This window comes from Vicugna pacos, chromosome 19, assembly GCF_048564905.1.
Source record: "Vicugna pacos chromosome 19, VicPac4, whole genome shotgun sequence".
Lineage (NCBI taxonomy): Eukaryota > Metazoa > Chordata > Mammalia > Artiodactyla > Camelidae > Vicugna > Vicugna pacos.
The window spans coordinates 45997286-46013034 of record NC_133005.1 but is presented as its reverse complement, the minus strand read 5'-3'; the positions used below and the strand labels follow the sequence as shown (position 1 = coordinate 46013034).

The 15749-nt window shown below is 65.5% G+C and overlaps 1 protein-coding gene across 1 annotated transcript; it reads right to left on the bottom strand.

Annotated features, from left to right (window-relative positions):
- Positions 1 to 369: 369 nt before the first annotated feature.
- On the bottom strand, positions 370 to 15542 carry SLC17A9 (solute carrier family 17 member 9). Its single transcript, XM_006209669.4, has 13 exons — positions 15416 to 15542; positions 9357 to 9554; positions 8781 to 8920; positions 6812 to 6911; positions 5412 to 5542; positions 4780 to 4876; positions 4499 to 4595; positions 3875 to 3962; positions 3130 to 3164; positions 2626 to 2741; positions 1959 to 2014; positions 1771 to 1800; positions 370 to 1294 (listed from the first exon to the last, which is right to left on the bottom strand). The coding sequence occupies exons 1-13, from the start codon at positions 15472 to 15474 to the stop codon at positions 1131 to 1133; spliced, it is 1311 nt and encodes a 436-aa protein (XP_006209731.1). The 5' UTR covers positions 15475 to 15542; the 3' UTR covers positions 370 to 1130.
- Between the last annotated feature and the right edge of the window lie 207 nt (positions 15543 to 15749).

The following is a 15749-nucleotide window of genomic DNA, read 5'->3' as shown; positions in this document are numbered from 1 at the left end:
TCTGTAATCAAGAAACCTTCTTCCAGATTCTTTGTGATCCAAAGTGGGGGGACTGGAGGGGGAAATCTGGGCTTACGTGGAAAATTACGAGCTGGCTGACCCTGGAAGCTGCACAGCCCTGCACACAGCTGACAGCAACGCCGAGCCACTCTGACCCGCGACACGCAGCCAGGGTCCGTCCCAAGCAGCAGCGAGACCCTGCAGCTTCGCTGCGGCTGCGCACTCAGGGAACCAGCCCCCGGAGTCCGCTCTTGGGATTTCCTTTTGACCTGTTTGTAACGCTTTGCTGGTTTCCTCGAATGAGTGAAATAAATCTTTAACGTGCATTTATTCTTTTTATAAAAAGAGTGTTAAATAGTATCATCGTCGTCTCTTTAAATACTTTAATAGTCAGCATTTAAATGAGGCTCTGGTGTAATTTTCCACATTCCCATAGTTTCTTTTGTCTACGTAAACATCTGGCAAAATCTATTATTAATTCACGAGACGACAGCTTCTCTACCGTGAACAGGAAGGGTGAGAGACAGTGCGGAAAGGTGGCTCTGCCCGGGCTCCGGGGTGCGTCCTGGCCCGGAGGGGTGCCCACCCTCCCCTCAGGGCCGGAGGCACCAGGGAAGCAGAATGAATGGCCAGGGCCCAGGGATTCACGGGAGGGGGTCACCGGGGGTGGGGTCGCCAAGGATGGGCAAAGGCTCAAGACCTCACAACCCGTTGAACTGGGGGCCTCAGCCTGACCGTTTGGAGAAGCAGAAATGCCTCCCCACCCTCCATGGCCTTCCTCGGGAGCTGTGGTTCCCACCGGGGGCCGGTCCCTGGGGACACTTGGTGACGTCAGGAGACACTGTTGGCTGTCATGACTGGAGGCTCGTCTAGTGGGTGGGAGCCGGGGGTGCTGCTAAACACCCCGCAGTCCCACCAACCCTGAGAGGGGGGTGCAGTCCCCCACGGGCAAGGAACCAGGCCCCACCCGGGCGGCCCAGGGCCAGCGACGGCCCCACCCTCCCGCCTGACCGAGGCTCACTCCGAGGCTCACTCCGAGGCTCATACACCAGGAGCAAGAGGCTCTTAAACTGGCTCTGCTCCCCAAGGCTGGTGGCGCCGGGTCCTCAGGGGACGATGGGCCAGGGCAGCTAGAGGTCCTCATGGATGGGGCTCAGGTCCACCCGCTGGGCCTTCCCGAACACCAGGAAGGTGCACAGCCCCAGGCTGCTGATGGCGGCCACCAGGTTGAACACAGACGTCCAGGAGCCCGTGGTCTCGATGAGGTAGCCGCCCAGGCACACGCCCACGACACCTGTGTCCGAGAGATGGGACAGGCAGGCTGGGTCACAGGCAGCTCCCCCACCAGAACCCCGAGGACAGTGCAGGAGAGGAGCTGGGGCTGGGGACCTGCAGGAAGGCCGGCAGGTCCTGAGGGAGTGAAACCCCTCATTTCCATGGGAGCCCTCGACCTATGGGGACCCCGGACCTCAGGGCTCTCAGTCACGTCTGTGGATCAGGCTGGTGGGGGTGGTCATTACGTGACATCAGGAGAGAGACCCTGGGGAAGGCTGCTCTGCTCTCTCTGGGGGCCAGCTCTGCGGCCTAGGCCACCCAACCCCACCGCACTAGTCTGACAGTGAGACCCCCCCCCAAAGGGCGCCACGCCCCATCCTGCAAGCCTGAAGCAGCCGGAGCGGGTGGGAGGACATGAAGTGGGGCAGCCAGGCGGCCCCCCAGGGAACTCTGGGCTTGAAACCTGCAGGCAGGGAGCCCTGGCCCACCTCTCACCTGCTAAGGCCCCAGCTGTGTTGGCCACACCTGTGAACAGGACAGAGAGAGAGCAAGGACAGGTCAGAGGAGGCCAGCTGTGACCCTCCCACGGCCACCTGCCTGGGAGCCCAGGAGGGGTGAAGGGGTGAGCACGGCCCGGGGTGGGGGCAGCCACTTCCTATTCAAACAGGGGCCTTGGGCCTCACCAAACAGAAAGCCGGCACAGGATGGGGCCAGATCCTGGATGTTGACGGAAATGCCACTGTGGGAAAGAGGAAAGGAGGCAGGCGAGTGGCCACAGGGCGGCCGCCACCCACTGAGCCCGCGGTCAGTCCTCTGAGCACCTGGATCCCGGAGACCAGCCGCCTGCCAGGCCGGGAGCTCGGCCCCCGCCCAGTGGTGCCACGGCACAGGAGCCCACTCCCGGGACGCAGCAAACAACGGGAAGGCAAGTTTGCTCCAACACACACGTGTCTGCTGTCCACTAACTGGAAAACAACGTCAAGTCGCCGATTCCCAAAACAACGTCAGCGCAGTGCTGGTTAAACACTGAGCTGCTGCGCAGTCAGGAGGACGGCAGACCAGACGGAGGACGAGGACGAGGACGAGGACGGGCCCACGTCTGGTCAGAAGATGCTGCCTGGACTGCAGGCCAGCACCTCCCCTCCTGGCCCCTCCTGAGGCACCGGCTTTGTTTTTCCAAATGGCCCAGGTCCACGCCAGCCTGAAACCCCGACAACCTCACTTTTGGGGACCTGCCGCGTGCCCACCATCCACATGTGTCCTGAGCCAGGTGGCTTTTCCAGTGTGCCCAGGACCTGGAGCCCAAAGGCAGTGTGGGCAGCTCTAGCGGATGGGACACCCAGCCCTCACCTGTGGTTGAAGGTCTGGAGGCCGATGGAGGCCGATGCAAAGACCACAGACATACAAAAGCTCGAGGTGTGACCCAAACACAGGACGAAAACACCGGACAGGCCGAGGCCCATCACCTGCAGGAGAGACGAGTGGGGACGGGGCCCCATCCCCCTTCCCCCTTCCCCCTTCCCTGGCGGCCTGGGCACGGGTCAGTGGGAAACCCCTCATGGGCCTGGGCCTGCCCAGAGGACACGTGGGACGAGGCTGCGCTACTAAGCTGGCCCTGCTGGCAGGAGCCAAAGGGAGGAGGCCCCATTCAACGTGAGCAGTCCCAGGCCCAGAAGACCGGGGCTCAGACAAGGGCCTCAAGTCAGCCAAACCAGGCCCCAGCACTGACCCAGGGTGCCCTCCGGCCGCCGTGGTGCACCAGCCACTGCTAGGTCAGGTGATGGGGGGACACGACCCTCGGGTCCCGGGAACAGAGCAAGGGCATCCAGAGAGTGCCATCCAGGACCCTCCTACCTGCATGAACTTCCGCACGGTAATGGTCCTGTAACCTGAACAGAAGGGAAGCCAGGAGACGTCCCGTTGGCCCATTTGTTCCCCCACCGACGCCCCGGGAGTGGGTCCCTTAGGCACAGCTCGGGGGAGGGGGCGGGGAGAGGAGGGACAGGCCCAGCTAGAGGTGGGGCTCCCTGTGTCGTGGTGAAGTGTGAGCACACGTGTGAGTGCTTGTGACGGCGTCTGCCCTGCAGGACGTGTGTACTCGAAGGGTCCCCAGGGCCGAGGCCGCTCGACGGTGACAAAGTGCTTTCTTTGCGTTTCTGCAAATTTTCTAATTTTTCCACAGTGTGTGGGGTGGCCCTTTTGTAATTAGGACAAGACATTTAAGAAGGACCGCACATGTAATGCAGGGTCATGGGGAGTGTGCGTGTGTGCGAGACGGTCATCCTCGGGGAATGTGCCCTCAGGTCCCAGGCCAGCACCTGACGTGCACAGCCCACCCAGGCCTGCAACTTCTAACCTCCCCAGGTGTCCTTTCCTCCTCTGAAGGGGGTGGTGCTGCATCTAGGCCCCAGGTCGGGGAGCTGCATGGTCACAGCACGACTGTGTCCTAATGCTGGGGGTCCCACTCACAGCCTGGTCCTCCGGGGGCGTGGCCTCTTCCCGTCACTACAGCTGCAGCCCAGGAGGGGTGCCTCCCTACCCCCCAGGGGAGGCAAAGCCCAGGCATGTCCCCCCACCCAGCCCCGCCCCCAGAGCTCACCCTGACTGATGAGACGGTCAGAGAGAAGCCCGCTGAGCAGACCAGCAGGAATGGCCACCAGCCAGGGCACCACGTTGAAGACCCAGCCCTGCAGGAAGGAGGGTGGAGAGCCATGAGGCGGCCACCCAGGACAGGATGAGCAGCCATGCCCACCGCAGCCCAGAGGGGCGCTCAGCCCACAGGCTGGGCCCCTCCAGACCCTAACTCATCCCTCTGGCAGAGCTCTGGGCCCACTAGTGCAGTATCTCCCGTGGGCAGAACCTCCCTCAGGGCTCCCCACATCCCGCCAGGCCGACCTGGGGGGACGCACCCCGTCCCCTGGTCACAGAACCCGGCAGGTGGCCAAGGTGGGGTGGAGTCAGCCTAGCTGACTGGCAGGTGACGTCCACGTCCACATCACGGCCCCCGTGTGGCCCTCGCCGGGAAGGGCCGTCCCGGCTGGGCTGGGCGGACGGGGCAGCAGCTGCGCCCCTCCAGTGCGCACCCAGGCGCCGGCATCGAGCCGCGTGGGGTCAGGGCGGCCAGAGTCCCAGTCCGAGGAGCCCAGGGCCCCTGTGCACGCCTGGCACGTGCTTTGTGGCGCCCCCACCCTGTGAGCCGCCAGCCGCCGGGTGGCCAACCCACCTTGGAGTTGGGGAAGGTCTCCTTAAAGAAGGTCGGCAGCCAGGAGAGGAGGATGAAGAAGGAACAAGCCGCCGAGAGCTGGGAGATGATGGCTGCCCTGGGGGGCGGGCGCCAGGCTCAGGGTCCTCGCCTCCACCCAAGCCCCGTCCCACACCAGGGCGGCCAGGGGCCTGAGGGCGCCTTGCGCGGCCGCTCGCCCTGTGGTCAGTGTCCCCAGGGCCCCAAACCCCATCCATCCCGGCACACCTACTGTGACTGCGACTCATGGCAGCCAGGCTCACCAGACAGAAGACTTCCAGAAGAGCCGTCTCCAGGGCACTTTGGTGTGCCTAGTCACCCGCAGGCCCTGTGCCAGGACGCCCAAGGCCAGGAGGAGATCTGAAGGGAGCAAGGCATTTCCCCGTGAGCGCCATTCGAGTCAGGCCAACGGCTCTGCTCCCAGAGGCCAGCGCTGGGGCAGCTCGTGGGCACCCTGGCTCTGCGTGGGGCCACCCCTTCCTCTCCGTCAGTGCCCGGGGTCGGCAGCGTTTGCCCTTGGGGGCCAACACCAGTGTCTAGTTTGAACAAACTTTCTGTTTGTTCATCTATCCTGCCCACACCCCTTGTCCTCAACCCCCCAGGCTCCTGCCACTAGAAGCCACCACTGGTCCTGCCAACTGCCTCTGCCAGCCGGGCAGCTCCCAGCACACCCCCTCTCATTCAACACGGCTGTCGGGCTGGTCGTGGCCACAACTGGGCTGAGAGCTCCGGGAGCGGCACCTTCTGTGAGGCTCTGTCTGGGGGACCCTTCTCTAAAGAGGGAGGCCGCAGCCCCGGGGTCCCGCTGAGCTGGCCTGCTCTGCGGGCGGTCAGTGGCCCCTCGCCGGAGGGGACGAGGCGCCGGGCCCTGGCCCTTCCCAGCAGCTGCGCGTACCTTTCTCACTCAACAGGCACCTGTACACGTACCACACCCACAGCAGGGTGAGCCCGCCGGAGAAATAGAAGACGCTCTGCCAGCCGCACCAGTCCAGGAGCAGGGAGCCCGCGGCCCCCGTCAGCAGCGTCCTGTTCCAACAGAGGGGCTTTGCTGGGAGGAGACCCACCCGGTGTGAGCCGATTCCCCATAAAAAGGGTGCTTTCGTCGCCCGTAAGGCAAGGGCTCGGGAGCCCCAGTCTCCTCGCAGGCTGCTAGGGACGCAGGCTTCCACGAGACCCCCGGGGCCGCGGGGCTGCGGCGAGGCACAGCGGCCCAGGTGGCCAGGCCTCCACGCTGGCCGACAGCTGTGGTGCGGAGCCTCTCCGAGTGGAAACGGCAGCGGAAAGAAAACGGCGCCCAGAGCACGCTGGCGTAAACCTTCGGGCGGCTCAGCGTCACCGTTGGAGGGGGGACCGTTCAGGAAGGTCTCTCAGTGCAAACGGCCAGGAAACCCAGCCCCCACCCGCCCCCGGCCCTGCTGGCCCCACTGTCCCAGGCACGCCCCGGGGCCCTCCCTCCCGGCCCACCGGTTGGCCTGTCTGTTCAGGGGTCCGCCTGCGGCCCCCCATCTGCTGACATCTGGCCAGGAGACAGTGAAAGGAGGAGAAAAGGAGGAAGCCCCCCACCAAGGCCAGGGGGCCTGTGAAAGGCCACTTGCCCCTCCCAGCCTCCATTTCCCAGTCTGGGAGGCGGGCACAGTCGCTCGCTCGCTGGGCCTTCTGCCCCGTGGGCCCAGGACGCCTGGGCAAACAGGATTTCAGAAGAACAGACACCCTTTCTCAGTGCAAGTGTGCCCCAAACTGCTTATCCGAGGTTCACGTTTCACTGAGAACCTGGGGGTTTCTATTCGGGCTGCTCCCGGCCCACCCACAGGCACCCCTCGGCCCTCCGAATTCCTGCCTAGACCCGGGCAGCAGCGAAGTGAGGGGGAGTCGTGAAGCCCCACAGGTCTCCCCAGGGAGGACCTAGAGCTCTGAGGGTGACGCAGGGAGAAGGGGCACAGCTTTCACATCTGAACGGTGGCAGGTCCCCTCGAGTCGGAATACAGGCCATCTGCCCACCGTCGGGTGGACACCCTGTTCTGTCAGCACAGATGGACGCTCGAGAGCTTGATGCCCAGTCCATGTGCCCGAGCCCCAAAGCCTGTGCCACCTGCCGCTGGCCCTGGGGGGTGGAGCGTGCACAGGGAGAAGCACTTTGCACAGGGACGGGGGGGGGGTGGCGAGTGCCTCCTGGGGCACAGAGCCCACGGTGCATACCTGGATGTGTGTCGCCTGTCCCCGCCCAGACTCCTCAGGGCCGCTGTGCCAGGTGCACGCCCTTTGCCTTCCCCCGACTGCCCCCAGGCTGGGACTCACCCGAACTGGGAGCCGGCCCCCACGGTGCTGTAGGTGAAGGCCCGCTCGCTCTCCCGCACCTTCTGCGACAGCAGGCTGGTCAGCGCAGGGAAGTAGACCCCTGGAGTGGCAGAGAAGGCAGAGGCCCCGTGGAGCTGCGACCCAAGCCGGCACGCAGGCCCAGCCAGGGGGCCAGCGGGAGGTGACAGCCAGGCCCTGAAGCTCTGCTGGGCCATTGGTGGTTATTCAAGTCCGCATGTCCTTCCTGCTTGACTCACCCCAGGGACCAGGGGACCAGCAGGGCTGGGCTTTTCCTAGACACTCAGCTTGGCGGGGGCGTCCTTCCACCAGGACAGCTCCTGGGTCCACGTTGGTGCTCCTACCGCCATTACGTGGGCTCCCAGAGCGCACAGCTCCAGGGTCCTGGCAGGTGCAGGCTCGAGCGCATGCCTGCGACCTGCATACACGCACACGCACGCCTGCGACCTGCATACATGCACACGCACTGACTCAGACTCACACACGGGTCACAGTAGCACACACGCACTGACCCACACAGGGCATGTGCATCAGGTGAGACCTGAATGGCCCCGCGGAGCCACAGTACCAGGTCCTGAATCTGACATCGTCCTGCAGCTACACGAGGTGCCCCCGCGGAGAGGGGGGAGGGCGCGAAGGACTTCCCTGCACCTTTCACTGCAGCGTTCTCCGAATCTATAATTATTTCAAAATCTAGCGTTAAAAAAATCTGCACTGGGGACTGCAGCTTCTGTCGGTTTCATCGCGCTTTTCTCCAAAAGCACTCGGGAAGCTCAGAGGCCAGGGCTCCGGGGCAGGTCTTGGTCCCTGCCCTCCCACTGGGGCCCCAGCTGGGTTCCTGCCCACCCCGAGTGCCAGCCACCCAGGGCGAAAGCTGCCCCTTGAGCCCCAGGCTGTCTGCAATAATGGGCACAGGTCAGCCACAGAGAGAAGTCCTTTCGCCTCCCAGCAGGGGGAGGGCCAACCTGCTGGGGGCCCAGTGACCAGCTCCCCGCTCAGAAATGCCTGGGCCTCGCACAGCTCCGTCCTGGGAGCTTCAGCTGCAGGACAGAGCGCACCAGCCACGGCCACGTGGGAGCTCAGGAGCAGGACTGCCTGGACCACCAGGACCGGCTGCGGGTGGGGCGGGCCAGGAAACAGGCAGGGGTCAGTTGCAGGGTGTCTGGGGTCCCGGGGACTTGGGCTGGAGGCAGGCCCATGTCCTGCACTGGGCTCTGGGAAGGGGGAGAGGGAGAGGCAGGGAGGAAGGGCTCACACCCAGGTCTGGAGGCTGCTGGGTGCCACACTGGAGCAGGGCAGGAGCTCAGGCCATTCCACTCCCTGGAGGGCGGGCCACGCACCCCAGCCACCGGGGACCTTTGGGGGGCTCTCTCCGGAAGTCTAATATCCCCACGCACGGGAGCCAGAGGTCTTGGGAACTTGGCATCCCCTCAGCCTCCTGGCCCGGCCAGCGGCAGGTGTGGCCCTGACTGGCAGCGCACAGAAATTTGGCAGGTCCCCACCATGTGGCCAGTGGAGCCAACGGTTACCACGAGGCAACCTGGCCGCCACCCGGGTGCCTGGAGCAGACTTTCTGGCAGAGAAGGACACGTGACGTTAGACACAGCCAGACTCTGAAGGGAAAATCGGGAAGAGCCTCAGGTGCCGAGGCATCGGCACACCACCAGGCCAGCGGGCAGCCCGCCGGCGGGGACCGTCCTCCCACGCAGCCGGGCCACGCAGCCGGGGGCAGCTGCCCAGCCAGCCGGAGGCACCCTCGCTCTGGTCTGAGGCAGGGTCTGGGGCACAGCACACGCAGGAGCACACGGGAGGACGTGTGCACGCACACGAGCAGCCACCTGAACAGGCACCGTGCACACTTGCACACGCGTGCGCACACCCCTTGCTCCGCACGCCTGGGCCGGAGGGGGAGTGCTGGCGGCGTGAGGGCAGCTGCCGCGGCCCTCCCTACCTTGCAGCAGGCCCGTGAGGATGCGCGAGAAGGTCATGAAGGCCAGGTGGGCGCTGCCCAGGTGGGCAAGCAGCGGGGTGGCGGCGGTGATGAAGCCCCAGGCGGAGGCCGACAGCAAGATGACCTTCTCACCCCCGATCCTGCAGGAAACAGGAGGTCAGCCATGGGGGCCAGGAGGCCAGGAGGCCCTGCCAGGGAGGAGCGGGAGGGGGCCTGCACCACCCCTCGCCTGGGGCAGCCCTCTGGGTTGAGCCTCCGCCACTTCCCTTCTGCAGAGGCGGCCGAGGATGAGCGAGCAGGGTCCAGCCGGGTCCGTCTGCCTCACTGGGAGCCGGTGCTCCCCAGGGCGTCAAGCACCCTAAGACAGCTGCGTGCGGCCCTGGCCCAGCCCCCGTGTGGACCTCGGGTCTCTGCTCTCGGCTTCCTGTGTATGGGGCCTCTCCTCACATTCATCTCCGAGGAGCCACCTCCCCACCGTACATGCAACTCCGAGGAGCCACCTCCTCGCTGTAGCAGCACAGCCCCCTCCCCCAAGAGCAGCCCCAGCCCAGCACAGGGAGCAGGGGAGGGGGTTACCGGTCCCCCAGGTGGCCGCCCACCACCTGGGTCAGGCAGTAGCCCCAAAAGAAGCTGCTGAGCACGAGGCCAGCCTCCTTCTTGTTCCAGCCGAAGTCCTGGCTCATGGAGACGGCGCAGATGGGCATGCTGACGCGGGCGCAGTACAGCAGGCACGTGCCCAGCAGCAGGGTCCCCGTCCACAGCTGGCACTCGGGCCTGCAGGAGAGAAGGGGCTCCGTCAGGCCTGGGAGGGGCGGAGACCTTCTCCACCAGCGTCGGAAGGAAGCAGCTTGGACACCTCTCAGACCGTGCCTCTTGACTCCCAGGAGAACGCGGCAGGCCCTAGGAACGACACCCGCTGTCCCTCAGACAGCGGAGGTGGGAACACGGATGGGGCGAAGGCGGTCGGGGCGCTGCTCCCCAGGACCCAGGGCCTAGAAGGCAGCCAGGCAGAAGCTGGCAGCTAGTCACCCATCCGGGGGGCGGAGGGCCGGGCAGGAGGACCCCTTCTGAGGCAGATGGCGGGGAGGGGGTCCCGCGGCAGCGGTGGGGGCAGCACCCTGGGCCCCTGCCCCTGAGGCAGGCTGTGCTGAGCGGCGGGCAACCCAACACCATGTCTGGGGGGCAGTCGGCCAGACAAACGTCCACATGGGGACAGTGCACAGAATTCCTGGCCAGCAACGCTCTGCAGTCAGTCCCTAAACCAAGGAGAGCCAGGAACCGCCAGAAACGGGAGGAGTCCGGGCGCCGTCCGACTCCGTGCCTGTGGGGTTCTGGCTGGGGTCCCGGCACCAGGTGAAACTGCCGAGATCGGAGCAAAGCCCCGCTCTGGTCAGCCGTGCCTCACGGGCCGGGTCCCGCTCGGCGACAGGGGCCCTAGCCTGCGGCGGGAACGGGGAGCCCGGTGTGGCGCAGATGGAACTGTGTGAAGCTGAGCTGCTCTGAAAGAAAGTTCTGGAGGGTGTGTGTGTGTGTGTGTGTGTGTTCTCTTTCCTTTTCTTTCAGTGGAGGTGCTGGGCCTTGAAGCCAGGGCCTCGCGCGTGCTCAGCATGTGCACTCCCACCGAGCTGTGCCCTCTACCCAGATGTATTCGGCTTTGTTTTAATGAGAGAGGAGCCTCACTGCCTTTTTGGGGGCGGGGGGGATGAGGTGGGCACCAGTGGGGGATGGCCTGGGGGTGGGGCACACTGGTGTCTTGCCAGGTCTTTGTGCAGGGCGGGGACATCCCCTGGGGGGGCCACGACCGGAGGGCAGTGGGCCAGGAGAGTGGAGAGCCCTTGAAGCAGCCTCAGCGGGGGTCTCGGGAGTCCCGCAGGCACCTGGGCTCACCTGCCTGGCTGGGGCGGGGGTTCTCCCCGAGCAGGTGGGGGGTGAAATGCACAAAGGGAGGAAGCTCAGGCTGCGGGGTCAGGGGCTCTGAGCCTGGGGGCCCTGATGCCTAGCCGAAGGGGGCAGAGGTGTTAGGGCCACAGAGCCTCCGGGAGGTCACCAGGCAGGTGTCTAGGAGGTGCGGCCGGCTGGAGCCTCGTGGGCAGTTCTCAGAACAGAGCAGGGAAGGGCATGTCTCACCCAGAGGACGAGCCAGGACACTGGAGTTTCACCCTTGCTCCCCAAACCCCCTTCGCACCCCTGCCTGGATGTGGTGGGGGACTCCCCTGGCTGTCAGAGAACAGTGAGTGGGGCCAAGGGCGGTGGAAGATTGGACACCATCTGCAGACTCAGGGGCGAATTTCCCACCGGCCAGACCCCTCCAGGCTCAGGCTGCGAGGCCGACTTGGCGGGGACAGTTCAGGGGGAGGCCAGGACCACCCCTGGCAGGGCTGGAGCCCTCGTCTGGATGCCTTCCAGGGGCGAGACCTTGGAAGTCCTGAGGGCAACTTCAAGCCTGAAGATTCTGCCAGCTGGGCCGGAGCCAGCAGGAGGCACGCTGGTCAGGAACCTGGTAAGTGGGTGCCACAACAAGTGTCCATTATCGCCAGGGCAAGACCAGGGTGCCAGCAGTGAGCCCGTCGCCCAGCACCCTCCTCCCGCAGCATGGACCACCGAGGCCTGGCGCTGGCTGGACGTGCTGGGGAAGGTGCTGCTGCCCTAGACCTCGTCATGGCCACTGTCACCCTGGGGCAGCTGCAGCCACAAGGCCAGCCATGCTGGGGGCACATGGGATGAGTCACCCGGCCTCCCCGAGCTTCAGTTTCCTCAGTGAAGAAAGGCTTGTGGCCCTGACACCTGCCTGCTTCATGATCAACAAACAGCAAGATGACCTGCTGGTGCCTGGTGCCCAACAGGGAGCCGTTGTGACTGGCCTGTGCTCTGGCCAGCACCTCCGCACGATCCGCTCCCCCCTTGCAAACCACAGTGTACTTTTCCACAGTCGGGGGAGCGAGGCGAGGAGGATATAGCTTGCCCCTTGTCTCAGGCTGCAGAGGTCCTCGCGGGGGTGTCCCGGGGCTGCACCCCCAAGGAGGTGCGGGGCCCAGCAATCCCACTGGCAGAGACAGCTGAGACCATCACTTGTGGGTTTGGGGGCGGATGAGAACAGATCTGTGTTGGCAGGCCGGTGCCTGGCTCGGAGTTCAGGAACGACAGTCCAGGCAACTTGATGAAGTGCGCGTCTCACGCATTGACCGACTCTTCCCAGGGAAGGGACTTGGGTGCTGGTGTGGGCCCTTGCATGACTCGGGGGAGCCCCGTCCCTTCCCTGGGCACCACTGCCCCTGTGAGCTGGTGAAGAGGCTGTACTGACCACAGACCTCGGGCTGCGTCTCTGGGTGTTCAGAGGGGTGCCGGGGTGGGGCTCCAGGGCACCCCTCTGTATTTGGTTTTTATACTGGAACTTCTAATGGGAAACAGGGTCCAGTGCTAGAAACAGACCCTGAGTTCTGCAATTCCAGGAGCTGGCCGCTCGAGCAAGCTTGGCTGAAGCTGGGGGAGGGCGCTCCACTTGGAAAATGCCCAGGGACCCCTCAGTGACCAGCGGAGGGACCCGTCATCATGCCTGCACCCTACTTCCTGCTTCTTAAAATGCTACTGGAATGACTCAGAAGCCAAGACGATGGGACCAGCAGCCGGGCAGCAGACGGGACAGGTCTCAGTGGCCCCACCCACTCCACCCCCCCACCCCTGCTTGAGCGGCCAAGCGGAGGGAGTGGAGCCCCACGGCGCAGCTCACCGGTCCTCCTGGGGCCTGGTGGCCCTGAATGCTAGTTTTCTTTTCAGAATCAGACTGTGAGGTGGGGGTGGGGAGGAGAGCCCCCGAGTGGCGCCTGCTCAGTGCCTGAGCCTGTGTTCGTGACATGGGACCCCTAGGCTGAGGCCGCTACGGGCTCGGGAACCTGGCCCCTGCAGAGTTCCGACCGTGGGGATGCCCCCAGCCCACCCTCCTGCCCCTGGATCCCCGGCCAAGAGCTGCAGGCCTCGCGGGGACACTCTTCCACTGAGCAGACCATCCCACTGGGCCTACTGAGGCGGCGCAGTCCAAACTGCCCAGCAAAATCCGTCCAGCCGGCCACCTGGGCCCCTGGAGTGGGCTGGCAGAGGAGCGGTCGCCACACGGGCCGGCCGGTGAGCCCTCTGCAGACACGCGGGCACAGCTAGGTCTGTGCTGCCTGGGGCGCCAGGGGAGCAGCAGGGGCTGGGGTAACGCTGTCACACACCCCCACCCCGACACCCTGGTCTGACAGTGCCCTCAGGAGGGAGCTTCACATGCTCGACACATTTAGAGACAAACGAGTGGTTCCCAGCAGGCGGGGAGCTGGGGGAGGAGGTCAAAAGGTAATTAGGGGATTACACAAAACCGTGTGCCTGCGGCTTCTGAAAGTTGCAAAGCTCTATAGCAGTAAAGATCTTTCACTCAATTAAAGCAACCAATTAATCAATCAATAAAAGGCAGCTTTATTCCTCTATGGGCTCAAAGCCCGGAAGTGTCACCAGTGTGCGGGCCGGACCGTGCCCCAGCACACCTGCCCTCCCTTGGGTGCGCCTTGCCAGCGCCCCTGAGGGCCTGGCTCTGTTTGCTCTCTGGGTGGGGAGTCCACTGAGAAGTAGGGGGAGGCCAGCTGAGGCTGACCCGCTCTGGAAGGTTGGCTGGGTGCCGGACACAGCGTGGCCCCCCGGCCTCCATGGGGGCACGGGAGGTCAAGAAAGGCCCACGGCTTACAGGCAACCAGTCCGCTCTGAGCTGAAGGTACTGGCTAAGGGAGCTCCTTGGGATGCTGCGAGGGGCCAGGTGCTGGCTGCCTCCACCCTGGGCCCTGGAGGCCCCCGCGGTGCTGTCCCTGAGTTGACGGGCAGTGCTAGCAGGCGGGCAAAGGGACGTCCTCCACAGCCACAGGGGACACAGAACAGGCAAGTGTGGCCGGAGGGGGCTGCCCAGGCCCCCAGCTGCTGGGAGGCTGATGGGGACGCAGACGCAGAGTCCCGGACCTGCAGGCGGCTGCTTAGGACACAGAGGTTCCGGCAGGACAGACACCAGGGGCCTGGAGGGTCTCACCCCGCCCACTTGGCCAGCCCTAAGCCTCTGCCCCCAGCTATTCTGGATGCTTCCTAAGAACCTTCTGGAAACTCCTGCTTCCTGAAAATGGCCCTTGTGCATGAGAAGCATCCACGGCTGGGCAAACTCGTGGTCACATGGCCCCTCGATTCAGAAAAGGGAACTGAGCCTGCACAGAGGGCGGACGGCGATAGCCAGAGAGAACGCGCAGGCCCACAGCTGCTGGAGGCCGAGCCTCCGGGGTCGTCCACATGGAGGCCGCGGGGTCGGTGGCCACACACGGCATCCCTCCTTATGGTCCTCACGACCACTGGCCACTCGGGGGCTGGACCACCTCTTCCCACGGAGCCCCACGCCACCCAGGGCCCTGCAGGCCCCCCCATGACCCGGCCGCCTCGCCCGCAGGTGCTCCTCTCGAAACTGGGTGTGGAAGGAAGTCCAGGGAAAGCCAGGTGGACCCACTGAAGCACAGCCTGAGAGGGAAGTTTGCAGAGCCTCCCAGAGGCCACAACCCTCCGCCCAGCAGGCTGCAAAGCCGGCCTGCCCACCTGGGCCTCGCCTTTAGAGCCGGCAGGGTGTGGAGCGAGGCAGAGCAGGCAGCCGCGGGCGCTCCCTGGTCCGGGCACACCTAGCGTGTGGGGATGCCGGCTGTGATGCTGGCTCTGGGGCTCTGGGGCTCTCCTCCTTGCCCACCCCGCCGGAGTTTCTGTGGTGCAGGGCAGCCTCTCTCCGCCCTCCCTTCTAGCTCTGCCTTCATCTCGGACCCAGACTCAGGGCCTGCCCCTTGTGCTGGAGGCAGGGCAGGCCCCGAGTGCAGGCTCCCCGGGGACTCGGAGCTGGAGGTGGACTAGCCCCGGAATCACAGGGCCTGACTTTGGGCCTGGGGTCCGGCTGGCTTGGCGGGGCCCTCAGCCCACAGAACCCGAGGGAGTGCAGAGGCCCAGGTGGTCTGGGGGCTCGACTGGTCCCATTCCTGAGCAGAGCCGCTGTCCCAGGGCCTTCTGCAGGCGCAGCAGATGGTGGAACAACAACCCGGGACAGCACGGTGACCTCCCTGGGCTGTTCCTCCCCCATCACTGAGCCCCCTCCGTGGGGACCTGGTTCCCATCACGCAGTGCCAGGGCTCAGCCATCTGCTGCAGGTTCGTGTGTGCCCCCCAACCAGCCTAAGGTCTGCCTGTCCCGCTACAGGTTGCCCTCGGGTGGGTGGTCACAGGTGGGGGCTCAGGCCTGCAAGTGTGTTTTCCCATCCAGCAGGGTCACTTCCAGCCCAGGAGGCCATGCCTGTGAGCAGTCCCTCCTTGCTGCCCAGAAGAGGCCCCACCAGGCGGGCCTCCCAGGACGCAGCTCCACCTCACCACCCCCAGGACCCCGGCTCGCCTGCCCGGAGAGAGCGCAGGGAGCCCTGGGACTGGATGGAAGGGAGGAGGGTCCCAGGTCTCTACGCCAGCCAGTGGGCGGGCAGAGGCTGCCCGCAGGGGTGAGTGCACCCAGCGAAGTAAAGGTGGCGGGGCAGGCGGCAGGGAGCTGTCTCCGCCACAGGACGCATCGCTCCCTCCCGACTGTGCTCCCGTCCCGCGCGGCCCCACCTGGACCACTGGACGTCCTCGGCCGCGTCCCTGCGGGTCTCGTCCGGGGGCGGCTGCATTGGGCACCGACGGCCACGGGGGCAGTGTGTCCGGAGTCCGCTCCTGCTCGGCCGACCCACCGGGCAGCGCCGCCCAAGTCCACGTGTCAGTCCCAGCGGCGCTTCCGTCCGGCGCGCGCCCAGGATGTGTCGCCCCCGGACGGCCACCGCGGCGGGCGGGCGGGCAGGCGGGGCGGGGCAAGCAACTCGGGTCCCCGCCCTTCTAACCGCCCTTCTAACCTCCGTCGGGGAGGCCGGTCCTGACGCGCCTGGGGGCAGGGCAGGTCAGATCCTCA